The sequence below is a fragment of the Cnephaeus nilssonii genome (genome assembly GCF_951640355.1).
Source record: "Cnephaeus nilssonii genome assembly, chromosome: 9".
In the NCBI taxonomy this organism is placed as follows: domain Eukaryota; kingdom Metazoa; phylum Chordata; class Mammalia; order Chiroptera; family Vespertilionidae; genus Cnephaeus; species Cnephaeus nilssonii.
In genome coordinates this window covers 87798810-87818697 of record NC_137080.1, presented here as the reverse complement: position 1 = coordinate 87818697, position 19888 = coordinate 87798810, and the positions used below count along the sequence as shown (strand labels likewise).

The 19888-nt window shown below is 53.8% G+C and overlaps 1 protein-coding gene across 2 annotated transcripts in view; it reads left to right on the top strand.

Moving 5' to 3' along the window:
• Positions 1 to 19888, top strand: part of DAAM2 (dishevelled associated activator of morphogenesis 2) — a 106670-nt gene that overhangs the window by 83465 nt on the left and 3317 nt on the right. The window contains exons 14-25 of one of the 2 annotated variants that reach the window (XM_079780790.1): positions 477 to 773; positions 5015 to 5122; positions 7350 to 7376; positions 8364 to 8470; positions 9698 to 9782; positions 11071 to 11177; positions 11306 to 11394; positions 15601 to 15769; positions 15939 to 16046; positions 16954 to 17014; positions 18216 to 18347; positions 19415 to 19585. In XM_079780790.1, the coding sequence (XP_079636916.1) occupies positions 477 to 773; positions 5015 to 5122; positions 7350 to 7376; positions 8364 to 8470; positions 9698 to 9782; positions 11071 to 11177; positions 11306 to 11394; positions 15601 to 15769; positions 15939 to 16046; positions 16954 to 17014; positions 18216 to 18347; positions 19415 to 19585 (1461 nt within the window). The remainder of the gene's footprint in view (positions 1 to 476; positions 774 to 5014; positions 5123 to 7349; positions 7377 to 8363; positions 8471 to 9697; positions 9783 to 11070; positions 11178 to 11305; positions 11395 to 15600; positions 15770 to 15938; positions 16047 to 16953; positions 17015 to 18215; positions 18348 to 19414; positions 19586 to 19888) is intronic. The other variant, XM_079780791.1, reaches the window with a different exon arrangement.

Genomic DNA, 19888 nt, shown 5'->3' with positions numbered 1-19888 from the left:
ATGAGGGAGAAAAGAGGGGGACCTCATCCCCGCATAGAGGGGGCTCCTGAAGCTGTAAGGGTGACACCGTTGTGTTACTTAGAGAAAATAATGCTCCTTCTTCTGGGTGGTGCTGTCCCAGGAAGCACACCTTGGAAGTAGAGTGCAGGTGGGCTTGTGGCTTCCCCGCCCTCAGCAGGTCGTGGCCTACACAACTCTCTGTGTCAACCCTGCTGTTGCATTGTGACGACTCTGACTTTGCTCAGTGTCTGTGTGTGAGCGTTTGACTTATGTGTCTGTCTATCTGTGGTTGTGTGTGTGGTGGATGTTTGAGATACAGAGAGAAAATGGGGGCTCAATGTAGGTGGGAGATAAGAGCAGGATTGGGGGATCTAGTGTAGATGGAGAATAAGAGTAAGGAAAGGAATAATAGTGGGAGACCTGAAAGGTATCAGTGCTGAAGGCTTTGTTCTTTTGATTTTTCTGTCTTCTCACAGACAGGACCTGTATCTTGCCCACCTCCCCCTGGAGGCCCACTTACCTTGACTTCCTCGATGACAACCAATGACCTGCCTCCACCTGCACCCCCTTTACCATTCGCCTGCTGTCCCCCACCGCCACCACCCCTTCCACCTGGTGGGCCTCCCACTCCCCCTGGCGCACCACCTTGCTTCGGCATTGGCCTGCCTGTCCCTCCAGACCCTTTCCCCAGCAGTGATGTCTCACTCAGGAAGAAGTGTGTCCCCCAACCTTCCCACCCACTGAAGTCCTTCAACTGGGTCAAGCTGAATGAGGTGAGTAACCAGGAGAGGCCAGTGCATCCATTCTCCTACAGCATGGGGGCAGTCAGCCCCACTGTTTGGAGATCTATCCCCTGGGTTCTTCCTTTGGTGGGTGTAAGGGTAGACATAGAGGATGCAAAAGATGGGGTTGCTGATGCCAGGCAGCTCACTCCGCTGGGAAGAACATTCTACCCTGGGAGGACATGGCTCGTCATGTGGTAATGCTTACATTGCCCAAGCCACCTACAAAAGGAATTTATGTGTGCTGAGGATTAATGGAGTAATATAGATACAAGAGCATGGGACAAGCAGGGGTGCTTTCTAGACAAGACAAGGGCTGAACTGGAACCATAAGGACAGGGTCAATCTGAGGAAAAAGGTAGAAGATCTGGGCAAAGATCTTGGGCCAAGGACTGAGATGGTAAAGATCAAGGACTGAAATGAGGCCATGACAGGGGCTATGACACCCTTGCAATGAAGAGTTTGATGCCAAGATATAGCCATTTTGGCATCTTCCCAGGAGAATGGTGCTACTTTCTAGATGGCTCAGCAGTGAGAGGCCCTCACAAATATTACCCACTAGTCACCCATTCCAGGCCCAAGTGTGGAGTTGATTTCTCTGTCGGACGTTCAAGATCATAGAGCATAGATGTCCTGTGTCACATGACCCCTAGAAAATGAAGGCCAGTTGCAGCCTGGGTCAAGCTCTGCATCTGGTTCTATACTGTGTCCTATTAAGAGGACTAGTGACTTTATCCCTGAGATAAACACATATAAGGCAATTGGGTTCAGTTGGCCTGACTCACACTCACCCTTCAATAACAGCTATGATTGGAACTGAGAGTAATGGGTGCCCTCTGACCTTTGGATCTAGAAAGTGTGTTCAAAGAAACACTTCTAGATCCTGAGGATGGACTGAAGGAGAGAGGAGAGGTTCTACCCTCTAACAAGACACAGTTTGGCTCTAACTGTGTGGCCTGTGAAACCACTCATGTTGTCTACATTCCATTTACTTGTCTGTAAGGTGATCTCTACGATTCCTTCCACCTCTGGTTCTGTGACCTAGGTAGAAATATGATGCATGAATACAGCCCATTTGTAGTCTCCTGGGCCTCTGATGACACCGTCAACCTGAATTATTAAAATTTTAGAGCCACCTCTTGGCAGCACGTTGAAGCAACATTGTTGAAGTTGGTGGCAGCTGCATTGCACAGTTGTGCCCTGTGCATGCTTCTCCATGGTTACGAGGCAAGGCAGGAAGGCCAAGGGCATGTGAGCCGGCAGCCAGCTCTGCAGAACCAGAGGCCAGAGGCTGTGTGGGAATGTTCATTGTTCATAATCAAAAGTGATGTTTTTAAATTGTCGTAAAAAAGATATAATCTGCATCTCCTATACTTATAACTTTTAATTTATGATTTTAAAATCTCATGAAAAGTTGATTAGGTACCTTAGCAATTAAGGAATACAGACAAGGCAAAATATTTTTGCAACATTTTTTATCATATAGAACTTCGTGCTTAGGATTTTCTCTGAGGTCCAGTACTAATAAAGCCTACCGAATTCCTCAGGGACCCAGCAGAGGCCAGTTTCATGCCTAGACTGGAAAGCACTGTTTTGGTGGAATAGGCATTGGGGAGCAGTCCTGGGAGCTGCAGACGTTTCTTAGCCAGGGTGGGTGGCGGGGAGTCAAATGATGTTTTGTGAACCTATTATCCCAGCCGCAAGCTTTGACTTGCATGACTAGGGGTCATTTCATCGTTTGGGCTTCAGGTTCTTGATCTGTAAGATGAGGGTAATTATGACATCCATAGCAAAGGTGGTTTTAATACATATAAGGTACTTGCCAAGTGACTAACACATAGGAAGTCATAATAATAATAATAATAATAATAATAATAATAATAATAATCTACACTAATAAAAGAGTAAGATGCAAATAGACCATACCATCAGACACCCACCAACCAATCAGGAGTGAATATGCAAATTAACCCAACAAAGATGGGTTAATTTGCATATGCAGGCACCAAGTGGTCTGGGGTGGGGCGGGACGCAGGCATTTTGCACCGCTCCAGCCGTTCCAGGCCTCTGGGCGGCATGGGAAGGGAAGGTGGCTCCAGCTGGAGCGAAGGCAGTGCTGGCAGCCAGGGGAAGGAAGGCCCATTCTTGCACGAATCTTCGTGCATCAGGCCTCTAGTAATAATAATAGATTGGTTATTGTTGGTGGCACTACCATGTGTGCTTTGAGTATGTTATCTCACTTAATCTACACTTTAGCTCAGTAAGTAAGCACTGTTGAGACTCAGTTTCCCCCCTGTGACATGAGAAGAAAACAGGGCCCCTCCATTTGCCAGTGGTCCCACAGAGTGACGAGAGAGGGACACAGCAAGCCAGCCTGGTCTCGCTGACCCCGCATGCTCCTTGAGGGAAACAGTGAAATGTGCGTTGAGAAAGATTTCCTTGGCATACACAAGTTGTCCCTGAGGGGCAGAAACTCCAGGAATCTAGGCCACAGGTGATGAGGTCTCAGCCAGAGTGGCGTAAAAACTAAATTTGGGGAAGATGAGGCATGGCAGGCACATTAGGGTGACTTGGTGAACACTGGAGAACACTGGAATAGACATACCCCGGTCTGGCTCCAGACTCAGCGCACCCCACTGGGAGTTCCTGTGGAGAATATGGAGGAGGACGAGTGTTTGGGAAGACACGCTGAGAGGCTGGCCCTTAGTCTGTTTTCTCTTCCTAGCGTTCAGCATCCCACCCTCTCATTCTGCCCTTTTTCTCATTCTGGCTTCACCGGGAATGAGGAGCAATGGGAAGCTTCACCTCTCTGAGCCTTCCCAGTGTGCCCACCTGCACCCCAGGCCTGGGTTTAGGTGGGGACCGAATTAGAAGTTTTTCTCCCCTGCCTGCCCCAATTCCATTCCCAACCATCTCCTCTCTGCTACTACCTTCCTCATTCCAGGAGCCTGGCCCCTCTCCCCAGGCCCCTTCCTCTTCCCCGACCCCACGCGTGCTCCTGTGCGTACACACACACACACACACACACATATACACACACACATACACACACACAGTGGCTGCTTCTGCCATGAAAAGAATGTGTCTGTGTTGGGTTTGGCCAGTTGCCTGTATCCCTTGCCGCTCCGAGCTTCCCAGCCCGGCATTCCACAAGAGGGTCCCTGGCCTTAGGAAGGCCACAGGAATGTCCCCACCCCCTGCTCTGGCCTAGCCTCCCCTTTTCCAGAGTTTAAGAAAATAAAAGTGAGTGAAAGGTATGTTTCTCTCTCCAAGCCTTGCTGAGGGGGAGGCGGGGGGAGGAGGCGGGGGCATTAGGAAGGCTCCCCAGCTGCCCTGCAGCCAGAGGACACGTGAGGCGAGACGCTACCTGAAAAGTCAGCAGGGCTTTAGGTGAGGTGGGTTCCCAGGAGGAGGGGGTGGAGCACCTGCCCGGAGGACCTCTGGTCTGCATCCTCTAAGCCATCCTCAGGTGCCGCAGGACCACTGGAGTGGCCTGGCTTGGCTGGCAGCTCCTCCCCAGAGGCTGACAGCTTCTTCCTAGGCCCCTGGGGTGGGGTTCAATGCAAGGGTCCTAACAGAGGTGGGCGGGGCCTATGGGGAGGGCCCTGGAATGTAAACTCCTGGGCCCTTCCCAGTCATAAGCCAGGGGCCATCCTCCCTGGGTCTGACCAACGGGAGATTGTGGCAGCGTCTCGCTGGCCCCGGCAGTCACTGGAGGGGACAGGATGTCCCAGCCTTTGACATTGGTCCGCTTTCTGGGAATCTGGGAAAGTGGAAGGAAGACCCCGGGGAGAGAAAATGGCCATCTCAAATGCAGGAAATATCGTTTGCGCTAAGGATTCCCAATATGTGTGGGCACTCTTCCTGCCACTGACCCCGCCGGCCCGCCTTCAGGGGGAGGGCCCGAGAGCGCTGGCTCGGCTTTGCTTTTCTGGAAGGAGTTTCATACTCGCCCATCCCTCACTCAGCTCACCCGCTGATTTCTGTAACGTGCTTACACGTGGCCCCACGTGGACAGGCGGAGAAGGAGGTTGTCTCTGGCCTCTATCCTGGGGCTGAGTATTGAGGAAGGGTGGAGGTTAGAGAGGAGGAATGACCCCCTTCTGAGGGCCTGGCTGCCTGGCTGTCAGGATGTGTACCTCTGGGGACAGGTGGGGGTAGGGAGGCACCAGCCATCTCCACAGAGACGGAAGTGAGTCAACCATAGGTCTCCTCCCCGCCCGGAATCTTAGGAGCGTGTCCCTGGCACCGTATGGAATGAGATTGATGACATGCAGATATTTCGGATTCTGGACCTACAGGACTTTGAAAAAATGTTCTCAGCCTATCAGAGGCACCAGGTAAGACCCCGCCCCCTCGAGCCTCTTGGATCTTGACTTTTAGCCTTGACTTCACATTTGTGCCTTTATAAACCCACAGTGTCTGACACATGGCCCCTCCCTCCCTCCATCCTGAATGTGTTGAATGATTTGATCATTTGCCAGGTCCCAGGTGCGTGCTGGGAACATAGATATGAAGTAGAGGTGTGCCGTGCAGGAGGGGAGACATCCCATAGTATTACAGTTTGCATTCACACATCAAGTGATGAATGAGCATGTGGTGGTTTCTCTCTCTCATCCTGGAGCACTGGAGGTAGAGTCTGAGGGCCTGGCCACTGCTGATCCTGCTTTTTCTTTGGCCGCAGGATTTAGGGACTATACCTAAAAGGCATTTTAACTTTCAAACCACTTTTCCCTATATACTCTCATCTCTCAACACCCCCAAGAGTAGGGTATAAGAGGATGCTAATGTTTCAAGGTCATGTTAGGGGTTGAGGCTGGACCAGGCCCGGGCAGGCGGGCAGAGGCCCTGGGCTTTGCTCTGCAGGCGGTGGGTACAGAGGGCTGACGAGTAAGTAAGCAGCATGAGGGGGCGTGGGGTTGGTGGCAGAATACAGGGCATTCCCGAGCCAGGGATCTTAACTGTGCCGAGCGCCTGTGGAGTTGCCAAAAATGGACCTCATCCTCACATGAATGTGAGTCAGGAAATGGGTTGGGGCCCAGGAATCTGCATTGCAGCAGCACATCTGGGGGCTGCCCCCCAAGTCCAGTTGGGCATTACCAGCCCAGGCCTGGAAGGGTTGGCTTTCTCTCTGGCCTGCCTCCAGGGGCTGTTTCCGCTCAGGGCTATGTTCTTTTCTTCCATGGTTTCTCTGCTGAGCCCAGGGTTCCGGCCCTGAGGACTCCCCATGTGCCAGTGATGGGGGCTGTGCCCTCCTGGCCCTGGATGTAGTGACCAGGCTCCCCACTTCTTCCTGCCAAGTCCAGGTCTGAGGCTGACCCTCCCTGAGGGCAGTGGGGGCTGAGGGCAGGTGTCCCTGCTCCCAGGGGACTAGCCAAAGGGGTGGAGGAAGAGCTCTGGCCCAGTTTGGGGGTTCTAGAAAAGCCAGATGGTTGTTCATATCATTTAAATGTGGGTGCTCAAGGCATCTGCTTGCAGGAGGCATTTTCAGCCCTTGCTCATGCCAGGCTGCATGGGCACAGGCAGCGACTGGAGGCATCCTGAGGGCCTGGTGCTCCTGCATATCAGTGCTCCAAGGGGCCTGGGGATGCAGGGCGTGCCTGCAAGGGGTGTTCACACGCCTCCATCAGGTTGGAGCTTCTCCTCCAGGATCCTGAGGCAGGGCTGGGATGGGGGCCAGTAGGGAAAGAGGGGCTGTGGAGTTGAGGACAGGCAGGGTCTGGGGCCTCCCCATTTGGTGAGTGGAGAAGAGTTAGACAGAAAGCCCCCTAGTCTTTCCCCCCTCACTGCTCTGAGCCCACACAGCCCAGCATCCTGTCAAGGTGCAAAGCTCATCCAGGCTACTGTCACTCAGTGATCAGGGTTAAATCCACAGCAGCAGAGTTGGTCGCCTCCTCTCGCTGTCTTGGGACCTGGGTGGTTGTGGGCGGAGGGAGGTCTATGAGCTGTGGATCTCCCTCTCTGTCCCACGTAGGTTCTGACTTAGTGATTTCAGCTCCATCAGGGTCAGGAAGGGAGAACCGGTGGGGGGTGAGGGGGTGAGCTCCACCTCCTCAGCTCCCCTGAGAGATTCAAAGGCAGGTGAGGGGCAAGGGATGGGAAGCAAAATTCAGGGACGCCTGCTTCCCTCTGCCTGAAGGAACGCAACTTCCACAGGATCCCGCTCAAGTTCTGTGCATTTCCTCCCCTGTTTAGAAAGTTTAACTCATGGGGTGGAAAGTGCCCTCTGCCCTCTGGGCAGATTCCAGGCGGAGGAGAGGAAAGCCTGGGACCAGCAGCTGGGGTTGGTTGGCCCTGATGGGGAGTGGCAGGGGACCCCCTGTGCCCAGGGCCTGTGGGAGGCACTGTCCTCTGCTGAGTTTGGCTTGGGGGTGCATGTCTGCTAGAAGCTGCTCCTGTGCATGCTCCTCCCCGCCCCCCTCTCCAGCCAGGATTCTGGTTGGGATGGAGCAGGCTGAGTAGAGATGAAGGCCCCCATGTCTCTCCTCCCGTCCCTGGGTCCCTGTACCTCTTGGCTAACGTTGTGCATGTTTAATTCTCTGTTGGCTGTGGCTGCTGCCTGCCTAGGAGCTGATAACTAATACTTCCCAACAGGTGAGTCACTAAGGGGCCTGGACGCCCCGACTTTTAACTACTCCCCCAGGCTGCTGCCTGGTACTGGGCCCGAAAGAGCAGGCCTGTCCTTTCTACCTTCTATCTCATTCCCCATCTATACAAGGGGGCATGGGGAGGGTCCCCAAAGAGAAAGCGAAATGTAGGAGAGGGGTTAGCACAGCAGACCCCGGCCAGCGGTGGAGTAAATGGCCCTGGAGTGAGGAGGAAGCTCCTAGTCTGTTGTCTCACCTGAGGGGAGGGCCCGCCAGGCGATCCTGTAAGACTGAGCAGATCGGGCACAGCTAGCAGAGGTGGCCACGTGAGTGGCAGCCCCTGCAGGCGCACAGCACGGAGCATGTACTTGGAGGCAGCTCCCAGGATAGGAGCTCATTAGGGGCTCAAAGGAGTGGGGGGGGGGGTGTCTGATTTTTTGGGAATATGCCTGCTAGAACATCTAAGGAGAGAATTCTACAGGGAATTCTGCCTCAGTTTCCCCACTTCTGAACACGTGGATGCCCTCTACCCAGAGGACATTGGGCCAGGCCTGAAGTCTCCAGGAGTCCAGGGTCTGTGACCTTGTGGGGACTTAGAACCAGCTTCTTACATTTTGGGGAGTTTGGGTGGGGCAGTGGGAGTGGGGGTTGAGTCTCTGGAGATGTGTAGATCCTATGACATTCCCGAAGCCATAGGGATCAGCGTCTCCCTCCATCGGAACAGCTCCTCTCTAGTTTGCCCAGAGAGGGCAATCTCTAAAAAGGGGTTCTTCATTGCCCCCAACTCATTCCAGCCCATGGTAAAGTCCCAGGTGCCTCCTACTAGGTCAGTAATGAACCACCCTCCTCTCTCCCCGGCCTTTTCCTTCCCCTTTCTCTCACACCAGGAGCCTGGCCTGGTTGAAGGGGGGGGCGGCTCCTTCAGGGGGCGGGGTGGAGAGTAGAGGTTTGGGGGAAACACACCTCACCTTTCTGACTGGCTTGTTGGTTGCAGAAAGAGTTGGGCTCCACGGAGGACATCTACCTGGCCTCCCGCAAGGTCAAAGAGCTGTCGGTCATTGACGGCCGGAGGGCGCAGAACTGCGTCATCCTGCTCTCCAAGTAAGTGCTTGCCCGGCCTGGCCTGTGGGGTCCCGCCCTGCCTGTGGGGCCTGCCCTGCCTGTGGGGCCTGCCCCAGGATACCTTCCTGGCGGGAGGGGATGGGCCCCCAGGAAGCAGAGGACTGAGATGGGGCTGTGGAGGGAGATGGTTGACTTGAATGCCTGGGGGAGGTAGGTGGCTGAGGACTGGGGTGCAGCAGCCTCTGGGCTCCCCTGCCCGCTGCCCGCTGGGAAAGGGGACAGGCCCTGATCTAGAACCCTCCCCGGGAACCCATGTCAGCAGCAGCGTGGGGCTCTGCACACAGGAAACTGCCCCATCTCGAGGCCCCTGACCAGCCTGGTCAGCGTCTGCTGGTGGAGTGGCTCCGAGCCCATGGAGGCCCCCAGGCTCAGGCCACAGAGCAGCATGATCTCAGCCCCCAAGCATTTCCCGTGGCTGCAGAACAAACAGGGCAGTATGTGCCCTAACAGCACAGCTTCTGTGCGGGGCCTCCCGCCTGGGCCAGGGTCAGAGGGCACCGCCTCCCAGACTATTCTTAGTGCTGCCCCAGCCGCCCCTGGGACACCCACCCCCGCTTCCCTCCCACAAGGCCCAGGCCTCTGTTCCTCCCCCTTGATGGTGGAGGAGAGGTCTGCACCCCAGGGCTCCCATTGGCTGAGCACCTGGAGGGATTGGGAAGGTGTGGGGGGGAGGGGGGAGTGTGTGGGTGTCGGGGGTGGGCTCCTCCCCCTCCCCAGACAGCAAGCGGATAAACCTGATTGAACAGCTGTGTGGGAGCTGAGGCTGTCACAGACTGAGGCTGTTCTGTCTGCCCACAATGAAGGAAGTAGGAAGCTGCCCCTCAGAGGCCTGCCCTCCCGCGCCCCCAGGGAGATGCTGTGGGCATTTTAGGCAGGAGGAGGAGGAGGAAGATCAGGACCCCTTTTTCCCATGTCTCAGGCTGCACCCAAGATGCCCCTTTACTCCCAAACGCCCCTGTCCCCCTGTCAGCTCTTACAGAGACTCAAGCACCAGACCGGAGGCACTTTGTCAGAGACTAAAAGAACTCGTTGAGTTTTATGGAGTGAACCAAATTAGTGTAGTCTGAGGAGGCTTTGCCAGAGCTGGGGAGGACTCTCCAAGGTGCTCCGTGCTCCACGTTCTGTGAGGGAGGAGGGAGAAGTGAGCAGGGTCTGTCCCGAGCGGACACCCACTCGCCAGGCTGCTCAGGGCTGGGCTCTGCCTAGGTTGAAGCTCTCTAACGAGGAGATCCGCCAGGCCGTGCTGAAGATGGATGAGCAGGAGGACCTCGCCAAGGACATGCTGGAGCAGGTGAGCCCCTCGAGGGGGGCAGCGAACCCCTTCCCGACAGCCTCCCCCCAAGAGACCCAGTGGTCAAGGAAAAATCAGGCTGGAGGCTGAAGGAGTGGTGGAGAGGTTTCTGGAAACTTCCCTCTACCAACCCAAACCACCATTAATTGGACTTCATTAAAATCCTGAACTCTGTTCATCCAAGGCACTATTATATTACGTTATTTTATATTAGAGCGAAAAGACAAGCCAAACCTTAGAAGATGTTTGCCTTCGGTATATCGAGCAAAGACCTCATATTTAGAATAAAGAACTCTACAAATCAGTGAGAATATGGTAAACAACTGCACTTAAAAATGAGCAAAAACTTGAACAAGTACTTCATGAAGGAGCATTTCTAAGTGGCTGCTCTTAGTCATCAGAGAAACAGGGTCGATGTGGGTGTGTGAAATGGCCCCACGTGCCCAACAGAATAGCTAAGATTAGAAAGACTGGCCATCCCAAGTGTGGGCTGGGAGGGGAAGCAATGGGAATTCTCAATCCAGGCAGTCATCTGGAAAAGCACTTGGGATACACTCAGACCCCCACCTGTGAGCGGCCCGCTGTCTATCAGTAGGAAAGCATAGACTGTGGTATGTCGCTGCAGTGGAATACTACTCAGCAATGAACAAGAAACAGACCATCCATACTTACAGCATGGATGAATCTCAGACACTGCATTGAGTGAAAGAAGGCAGACACTAAAGGGAACACACACTTGAGTCCATTTATAAGAAATTCAAGAATAGGCACATCAACCCTAAGGTGACAAACTTCAGCCGAGAGGCTATGTTGTGTGGAGGGGTGGGCTGGCTGGTTAAAGTGACACGAGGGAACTTTCTGGTGGGAAGGAAATCTTCTGTATCTTGTCTGGGTGGTGGTGGGTAGTTTTGTAAAACTCATTGACCTGCACATTTAAAGGGGCATGTTTTACTCTATATATACAACCTCAATAAAGGTTTTAAAAGAAAAAAATCACTGAGCTGTATACTTAAGAAGAATGTACTTTGCTCTATGTAAGTTATTTCTTAATTTTAAGGAAGGAAGGAAGGAAGGAAGGAAGGAAGGAAGGAAGGAAGGAAGGAAGGAAGGAAGGAAGGAAGGAACCGGATGCCCTGCCATTCCTTTTGGGCAGATGAAATGCAGACCATCCACAGAGGATGCCTGTCTCTTAAGGGGACGCCTCCCCAGGTTGAGCCTGTTAGTGTGGGCTTCTGTGTGCTGTGCCACCGTACCAGCTTCCTGTCTGACCTTCACCTGCTCTTTGCAGCTCCTCAAGTTCATCCCGGAGAAGAGTGACATTGACCTCCTCGAGGAGCACAAGCATGAGATCGAGCGGATGGCCCGCGCTGACCGCTTCCTCTATGAAATGAGCAGGTCGGCTGTGGGTGTGGCGGGAGGGGTGGGGGAAGGCTGAATGAGGAGGGGCCTGGCTGGCTTCTAGGGCTGGGGCCGGGGCCGGGGCCGGAGGGGGGCCGCCTGTGACGTAGCCTCCCTGTCCACAGGATCGACCACTACCAGCAGCGCCTGCAGGCCCTCTTCTTCAAGAAGAAGTTCCAGGAGCGGCTGGCTGAGGCCAAGCCCAAAGTGGAAGGTAGGGCTGAGGGGGTGGAGGAAGCCGGAGAGGAGAGGTATCTGGGGAGGCTGGGGAGGGAGTCCAGGAACAGGAAGAGGAAAATCCCCCCCAAATCCAAAATCAAGGACAAACTCTAACACTGATTTTGTAGATATATGCACTTGCGTATGTTCGCTCATGTGCCCTGTATGGACACATTCGTGCCCTGTATGGACACCTTCATTCCCTGTGCCTCAGCATGCAAACTCTCTAGGGCGAGGATCTGTGACATCTGCCCTAGCGTGGGACAGAGATGCTGAAAAAAATGATGGCACAGCAGTCCCCCCTTATCTGGGGTTTCCATGGTTTCAGCTACCTGCGGTCAACCATGGTCCAAAAATATTAAATGGAAGGTTGCAGAAATAGACAATTCTTGAGTTTTAAATTGTGTGCCGTTCTGAGTAGCATTAGGAACTCTCATGCCATTCCGCTCCGTTCTACCTGGGGCGTGAGCCATCCCTTTGTCCAGAATATCCATGCTGTAAACACTCCCCCTCATTAGTCACTTAGTAGCCATGTCCACTATCAGAGAGAGAGGCCATGTTCACATAACTTATTGCTGTAATTGTCCTAATGTACTATTGGTTATTGTTAATCTCTTCTGGTGCCTAACTTATAAATTAAACTTTATCGTAAGTATGTACTTCTAGGAAGAATCACAGTATGCATAGGGTTCAGTACTGTCCTTGGTTTCGGGGTTTTGGAACGTAACCCCCGCAGATAAGGGGGAACCTGTAATAGCAAACACCGAGAGCAGTTCCTGGCATGCTTTAAGCTCATCAACCTTTACCTGCTGGAGAGGTGCTCCCCGCATAGGAGACTACTGGGCACATTGTTTTAAGTGTGAGCTACTCGGAAAGTAAGAAATGGGCAAGGTGATCCTGGGCGGTGTCTGGTTTTCTGGGTGCGAGAACCCCGTCCTACACAGACAGGCCTTTTCCAGACGAGCACTTTGTTATTAAATGAGAGCCATGTGCCAATGCTGTGTGAAACACTCCGAGGATGGTCTCGTGTGGTCCTCACCACAACCCTGTGGGGGCCGTGCTCTCACCTCTGAGATGATCGGGCGGTGCTGCCTCAGGCCGTGTGACTGGTACATGGTGGAGTCAGGACTGGAACACAATGTGGTTCTTCAAAATCCATCCCCTCACTCTCCTCCTGGTGTACTCCCCAGAGGGTGGCAGAGACAGGAGTGGGCAGGGGCAGGAGTGGGCAGAGACAGGTGGTCAGGATGGTGGGTAGCCATGGGGACAGGAGGGGGATGCAGGCCAGGCTGTGAGGCCCATTGGTGGTGAGGACAGGGTCAGTGACGCAACTAAGGAGCCTGTGTCCAGGATGCTGAGGGGGACTGGCTGGGGGCAGAGCATGGGCCCCCTCTGCTGGACACCGAGGCTGCTGGCATGTCCTGGGATGCCCGTCCAGAGAATGATCCTCTCTGGAGTTCTCCAAGCTGCTTCAGGGAGGTTTCTGGGGGCAGGAGCGGCATGACAGAGCTAGAGGCAGAGATCTTCTGTGATCCAGATCCTGACACACATGCACACGTGCTCATACCCACACACAAGCGCTCGCACCCAACGAGGGCACTGCAGGCTGGCCGTGATCTGTGATGTGAGGGCCGGGGAGCCAGGTCAGTGGTGGCCCTGCAGGTCTGAGGCCAGGCGGTACCTCCTGCCCCTGCCAAGGGTCACCCTTCCCTTCACACAGCTTCCTTTGTCCTGCTGCCCACTGCCCTCGGGGCCTGAAGCACAGGGAAGGGGTTCAGCCCACGACATATGTGCTCAGCTTCTTATGTCTCTTGGGTCAGTGGAGGAATGGAAGCCACAGCACTTGGGGCTGTGGAACCAGAGTAGCTTCGCCATCCGGTGGCTTTACTCCGGATGACTTCCTGTTCCCGGGGCCACTCCTCAACTCTCCCCAAGTTAGTCACTGCAGCCGAGAGAGGAGTCCGCCTTTCATATCACCAGGCAGAGCGAGGCGTGTTTAGATGGCAAAACCTGCCGGGAAGGATGTCACCGCCCGGCTATAGCTGCTGTTCTAGAAGGGTCCACAGGTCTCCTTCCTCCCAGGGGTGGGCGAGGCGGCTGAAGTGTATCTTACAGAATCAGGTCAGTGGGCTCGACGGGGTGGGGACAGAGGATGGTGCAGGACTGGGGTTCATATTCCTCCTCTCAGTTCTCCGAGGAAGTACTCCTGGGTGAGCTGGTTGGTGAGCTATTGACACCCCTCCACACACCCTCCACCCCCCAGAAGGTCCTCTGGGCCCATTCCCCAAACTTGACAAATGTACCAGTTCTTTTATGAATATATTCATAAACATTTCTTGAATATATTTTTATGAATATGTTCGTTTTCGTATATACTAAATTTACTGATTCTTATTATGAATACATTTACTGAATATAGTCAAGATGAATATGGTCTCAAATGTAAACATACTCTTATGAATATATTCATGAGCCCATTATTCTTATGAATGTATCTGAACTGTCTGCACTGCATATGGGACTCTCCCCATTTGCACTGATTTCCTTTGAACTCTTGTCATCTGTTTTGCCAACATTTCAGCATTTTCAGGAGGATTCCTTCGCAAATTTTTCAAATAGCATATCAACCAAAGAGAAACTATCCCAACCAATAAAAACTGCTGGAAACTTTTATAAGTAGTTTTATTTTAAAGTAACTTTTTATTGAAATGTGCATGTGGAAAAGGACACGGAATCATGAGTCCTACTTGGGGAATTATGGTGAAGTGAGCTCACCTGTGTGATTGACATCAGGTTGAGTGGAATGTTTCTAGCCCCTTCTTCATGCCCCCCTCGAACATTGCCCCCTCCAACCACTGCTCTCCCCTCCTCTCTAAAGGTTTTGTCCAGCTTGAACTTTATAGAAGTGGGACAGAGTATGAATAGTTTTATACTTGTGTCTTTTGCTCAGCATTATGGTTGTGCGTTACCCCTGTTGTTATGTGTAGCAGTGGGTTATTCATTCTCAGGGCTGCATTTAATCAGTCTATTTGTAATTTAAGGGAGGGGGGACTGGAAACCGCTCAAATGCCCTTCAAGTGTAATGGTGCTAGAATATGTGCATGTTCAACTTCAGAAGCTAATGACAATCCTTCCATATTCTTCTTCTTCTCCTCCTCTTCCTCCTCCTCCTCCTCCTCCTCCTCCTCCTCCTCCTCCTCCTCCTCCTCCTCCTCTTTTTTCTTCTTCTTCTCCTACAATTACCATTAACTGTCTTGAAGATTTTCTGCACACATTTAGCAGATGGTTCTCATTTTGTCTTCATAGCAGCATCTTAAAGCATGTTCAGTTTGGCATAAGCCGAAGATCATAGGCTAGTTTGGTCTTCTTAACACCACATTTAATAATCAAAAGGCAAATTCCACAGCTAGTAGCCAACATTTCAGTGTAGGACTTGTCTCCTGATTCTGTGCATTTGCCATAAATACATAGTAGCTGAGAAAGGGCCATGCCATCTACATTAAACTTAACTACTAAAGTTCTGGTCACTGCTAGCTTAATTTGTATTTCTAGCAAATCCGTTGCTTAAAACAAGAGGATAAAATGGCTAAAATACCTAAAGGTTGGGACGTTTTTAAAAATGATATTCAACAGATGTCAAGTCACCTATTTAATCAAAGACACCATCATCTATAAAGCACACCATTATCTTACAGGACAAAAGTAATTTGGGAATATTACAGTTGGTGACATGTTATAATTTAATTTGATAGAATTTTTTTCTTTTCAAAAATACTCCATAAAATCCAGCATTTCGAAAGAGGTACGGATAGTCCCATAAGATGTAAAATGCTAAAATTTAAACTTCAATCACTAAAAGTATTATATGCTTATATATATCCAGAGAAAGACTATATTAATAATCTTTTAATATCCACAAGAAAAAATATTCTCGAATATATTCTTAGGAAGAGTTGGCACATTCTAAGAATGTGTTATTTGGCAAATTGGCGTTTGGCGAGTTGGTCCCTGCCCTGGAGGTGGGCAGGTGTGGGGTAGCTGGTCTGTGGCGGCGTGGGCATGGTTCCTGCCCCTCCGAGAGTGCAAGACACTTGCAGCCCTTTTCTGGACTTTGTGGTGGCACCATGCTGGGGTGCGAGGGGACCAGCTGCCCTGGCCCCGTCTGTAGGGATCTGAACTGTCCTCCCCCTCCCCCCCCCAGCCATCCTGCTGGCCTCCCGGGAGCTGATCCGCAGCAGGCGTCTGAAGCAGATGCTGGAGATCGTCCTGGCCATCGGGAACTTCATGAACAAGGGGCAGCGTGGGGGCGCCTACGGGTTCCGGGTGGCCAGCCTCAACAAGATCGCCGACACCAAGTCCAGCATCGACAGGTGCGACCTGCCTGCTTTCTGAGCCTCCATCACGCCCCCTGGCCTCACCCCTCATCCCTTGGGCCCTCCCTGCGTTTCCAACCCAACCCGTGGCCTCTCCCCTCTATACCTCAGCCTGGTTTCCTGCTGACCCTCGTTCCCTTAGCCACGAGCTGCCTTTCACCCGCAGGAACATCTCTCTGCTCCATTACCTGATCATGATCCTGGAGAAGCACTTCCCCGACATCCTGAACATGCCCTCGGAACTGCAGCATCTTCCAGAAGCCGCCAAAGTCAAGTGAGGGGTCCCTCCGAGGCCGCATCCTCTCATGTCCACACACGCTCTTGTCCGAATGTCCTCCTTGGGGCTACTCTGGGCTGACTAGGGAGGGGCAGTGTCTCAGATTCTGCCAAATGAAGACAGACTATTTGCTCTTCAAACCTTTATCCAGGGATCTCCCAGGAATCAGAGTGGGGGTGGGGAAGTGAGCCGGGGTGGGAAGGCTACTAATGGGAGTGTAATTCCACCAACTACCACTGGGGGCAGCTGGAGCTTGACCCTTCCCAGGGAAGTAAGGGAGATAGTGCAAGACACTCTTCTAGTCTTACCAAGGGTGAGGGACCTGGGACATCATACACCATCTCCTGTCTGTCACTGGCTGAGGGACTCAGGGGGTGGGGCATTACTCTCTGGCTCCCAGAAAAAGGGCTCATAGCCGAAGTCAGGACTGCGCACTGCCATGAATGGTCCAAGGAGCTGTGGGTGGGGCACCCACATCATCTGCTATAGGCAAGAAGTCAGACCCGAACATATATAAGCTGATAGAAGCATCTTCAGTAGAAGCAGAAATGCAGTGGTACATGGCTAGCATCATCAAATGCTTACTGCTTGCAAGTGTAATACTTACAAGTTATGAACTTACACCTATTCCCTGGTGGTAAAAAATAAATCCATGCCAAAGGCCATGTGTTAGGAACCTGCCATTTCTGATCTCAGGGGATCTATAGAGCATAAGTTTCACCCCTGTTATTCCTTAGCAGCACCGACAGAGCACGGTGGGTGGGGAGGAAGGCGGAGATTGGCTAGTGTTAGTGGCCAATGCAGGACTGGGGCACAGGCCCACTGACCCCCAGGCCTCGGGGTTTCAAACTGCCTTCTCCTGGACCACCCTCATCCCCTGTCCCTCCCTCTGTGCCCCCCACAGCCTGGCAGAGCTGGAGAAGGAGATCGGCAATCTCAGGAAGGGCCTCAGAGCGGTCGAGGTGGTGAGTACATCGTTCCTGCCACGTGGGTGTGAGGGGCTGCGGTCAGGGGCACTGGGTCAGACGGTGGGCCCCCAGGCAGCAGACCCTGTCAGATGCCTGCCTGGGCCCGCGCTCCTGGCTTGGGTGATAGAATAATGAGCACAGCCTCTAGCACAGAGCCAACCTCAGGGAGGATGATGGGCTTATCCGGGGCTTACAGTTAGTCTCTCAAAGAGGGACCCTGACACTAACCCGGTCCCTGCCAACGTGTGTACTGGGCGGTGGAGTGGACTGAACCATAGACCAGACACATGCTTAACTCTGATTCCAGTAGGTGGGAAAGAGGACCCATGTCCTTTGGGCGCCGGTGAGGGGCAGGTGGCACCGTGTGACACTGGGGACCGCTATCCCCAGGAGTCCCTGCCTCATGTCTCTTTACCTCCTCCCAGGCCCTAGAGGAGCCTGGCTGCACGCTTTGCTGGAGACCCAGGTCTCTGGTCGCCACCATTCCTGCTCCGATGGCTCCTCTGACGACACTGTCTCTGGCCCTAGGCTGGGCTGGCTCAGTGTGGGGATGTCCCCAACCCTTTGTCCCCCATACCCATCTTCACTGAGTGCATGCGGGGGGGGGGGTGTTATGTGTACAGAGAATGTGTGGGGGTGTTACGGGTACAGAGAATGTGTGGGGGTGTTACGGGTACAGAGAATGAGCTTAGAGAACGAAGTTAAAGATGAGGAAGAACCTTTCACTGCCGCTCTGAGGGTGACAGCCAATTTACCAAGTGCTTCCCAAAGCGTGGTCCCCGGCCAGCAGCGTCAGCGAGATTTAGGAATGCGTCTCCCACTTGGATGTGCACACGGATCACCTGAGGGTCTTGCTAAGAGGCAGACTCTGATCCCAGAGGTCTGGGTGGGACCCGAGAGTCTGTGTTTCTTCACCTTCCCCAGGGGAGGCCGACGCGGCTGGTGGCAGGCCACACTTGGGTAGCCTGGGTCAAGAGACAGGAAGATGGCAGGGCGGGCGAGGGCAGGATAGAGGTGGGTGGGCTGGCTGATAACTCTCACAATCTTTGCCGCCCTTAACACTGACAGCCAGGGTGTTCCTCTTCCAAAGGAAGGCTCATCGCCCCGTGACTGACAGGCAGGGTGGGCGGGGTGGTGACCCGGAATTCCCGACTCTGACCCACCACCAGTCTAAGCAGCACTTCCCTCTCCCCCTCAGGAGCTGGAATATCAGAAACGCCAGGCGCGGGAACCAAATGACAAGTTCGTCCCAGTCATGAGCGACTTCATCACGGTGTCCAGCTTTAGCTTCTCCGAGCTGGAGGACCAGCTCAGTGAGGCCCGGGACAAGGTGAGGGGCCCAAGCCTCGGCTCACCCTAGCCTAGCCCGCCCCACTCCTCCCCAGCTTGGCCTTATGTCGACGGGGCTCCTTCACCATTCCTCCCAGGGGCCCCAGAAGGGACAGACCCAGAGTCACAGAGAGCCAAGGACCAACCACATCCTCACTCCCACAAGGAAGCAATAGCAACTCTGATGCAAAGACCCTAACCCATTCTTCAGGTGCCGGGCACCGCACTGCTTTACCTCAGGCTCACTGCCCACTTTATGGGATTCTTGAACAGTTATTGGCCCTTTCCACAGATACGTGCACTGAGACCCAGAGAGGTTCAGTCACTTGCCCGGGCTGCCCAGCTGTGCTGGACAGAGCTGGGCTAGAATGACTGGAGCTCAGCTTCGGCCTCAGTTCCTGCCTCCCACACTGACTTGCACGTGGACGCGTCTGTGGGAGTTTTAGTAAAACACGCGTCCTCCTTCAGGGGTCCGGAATGGGGCCTGAGGTCCAGCAGTGCTGAGACGCTCCCAGGAGCTCCCACGCGGGCCCGTGGAGCGCACACGGGGCAGGGAGGTCTTCCTTGGAGGACTCTGGGTCAGTCAGAGATGGTGGCTCTCACTGACGAGCAGTGCCCGGTTACCTCTGTTAACGCATAACCCCAACAGCAACACTGAAGTAGGTTCTATTATCACCAACCCCACTTTACAGATGAGAAAACTGAGGCACAGGACGGTTAAATAACTAGCCCAATAACTATGATCTCTGAGGTCCTTCTGATTTCTGACCAGGCAGTTCGGTCCCAAGTTCTGTAGCTCCTGCCCCGTACTCACACCGTGACAGAACCAGAAGTGGCTCTGGGGAGCCTCGTCAGCCAGCTTGGACCCCCACGTCCCGAGGGTGTCTACCTCCACCTTTTCCTTCAGCCTTGCCTGCACCCTGCTGACAAGGGGGTCTCCCCTTCTCCAGCCCTGACCCCATGCCAAACGCCCCAGCCTCGGCCTGGACTCGGCTCTGGCTGGCACCCAGCTAACCACGTGGCCATGGTGCTCAGGGGTGACTCTCCAACCTCTTCTCTCCCTTACAGTTCTCCAAGGCCCTGGTGCACTTTGGGGAGCAGGACAGCAAGATGCAGCCAGACGAATTCTTTGGCATCTTCGACACCTTCCTGCAGGCCTTCTCGGAGGCCCGGCAGGACCTGGAGGCCATGAGGAGGAGGAAGGAGGAGGAGGAGCGGCGGGCGCGCATGGAAGCCATGGTGAGTGGCAGGCAGGGCCTGCAGGGTGAGAGGCAGGTCCGAGTGGGGTGCCCCTAGGGGTCAATGGTTGGGGTGTGTGAGGAGGGCAGGGGCTGAGAAACACTGTAGGGACTGATGTCACCACCCGCCCCCCCCCCCCCAGGGGAGAGAATGTCTTCCGCCTTAGAGGAGAGAGCACAGGGCGTCCTGGGGGAGGGGGAGGCAGTTGGTGAACACTGGCATCCAGGGCACAGCGGGGAGGCACCCCTGCTGGGCCACATGGTGTGTAGGTCGGGTGGCTGCCCAGCCTCAGCCTGTCCCCCT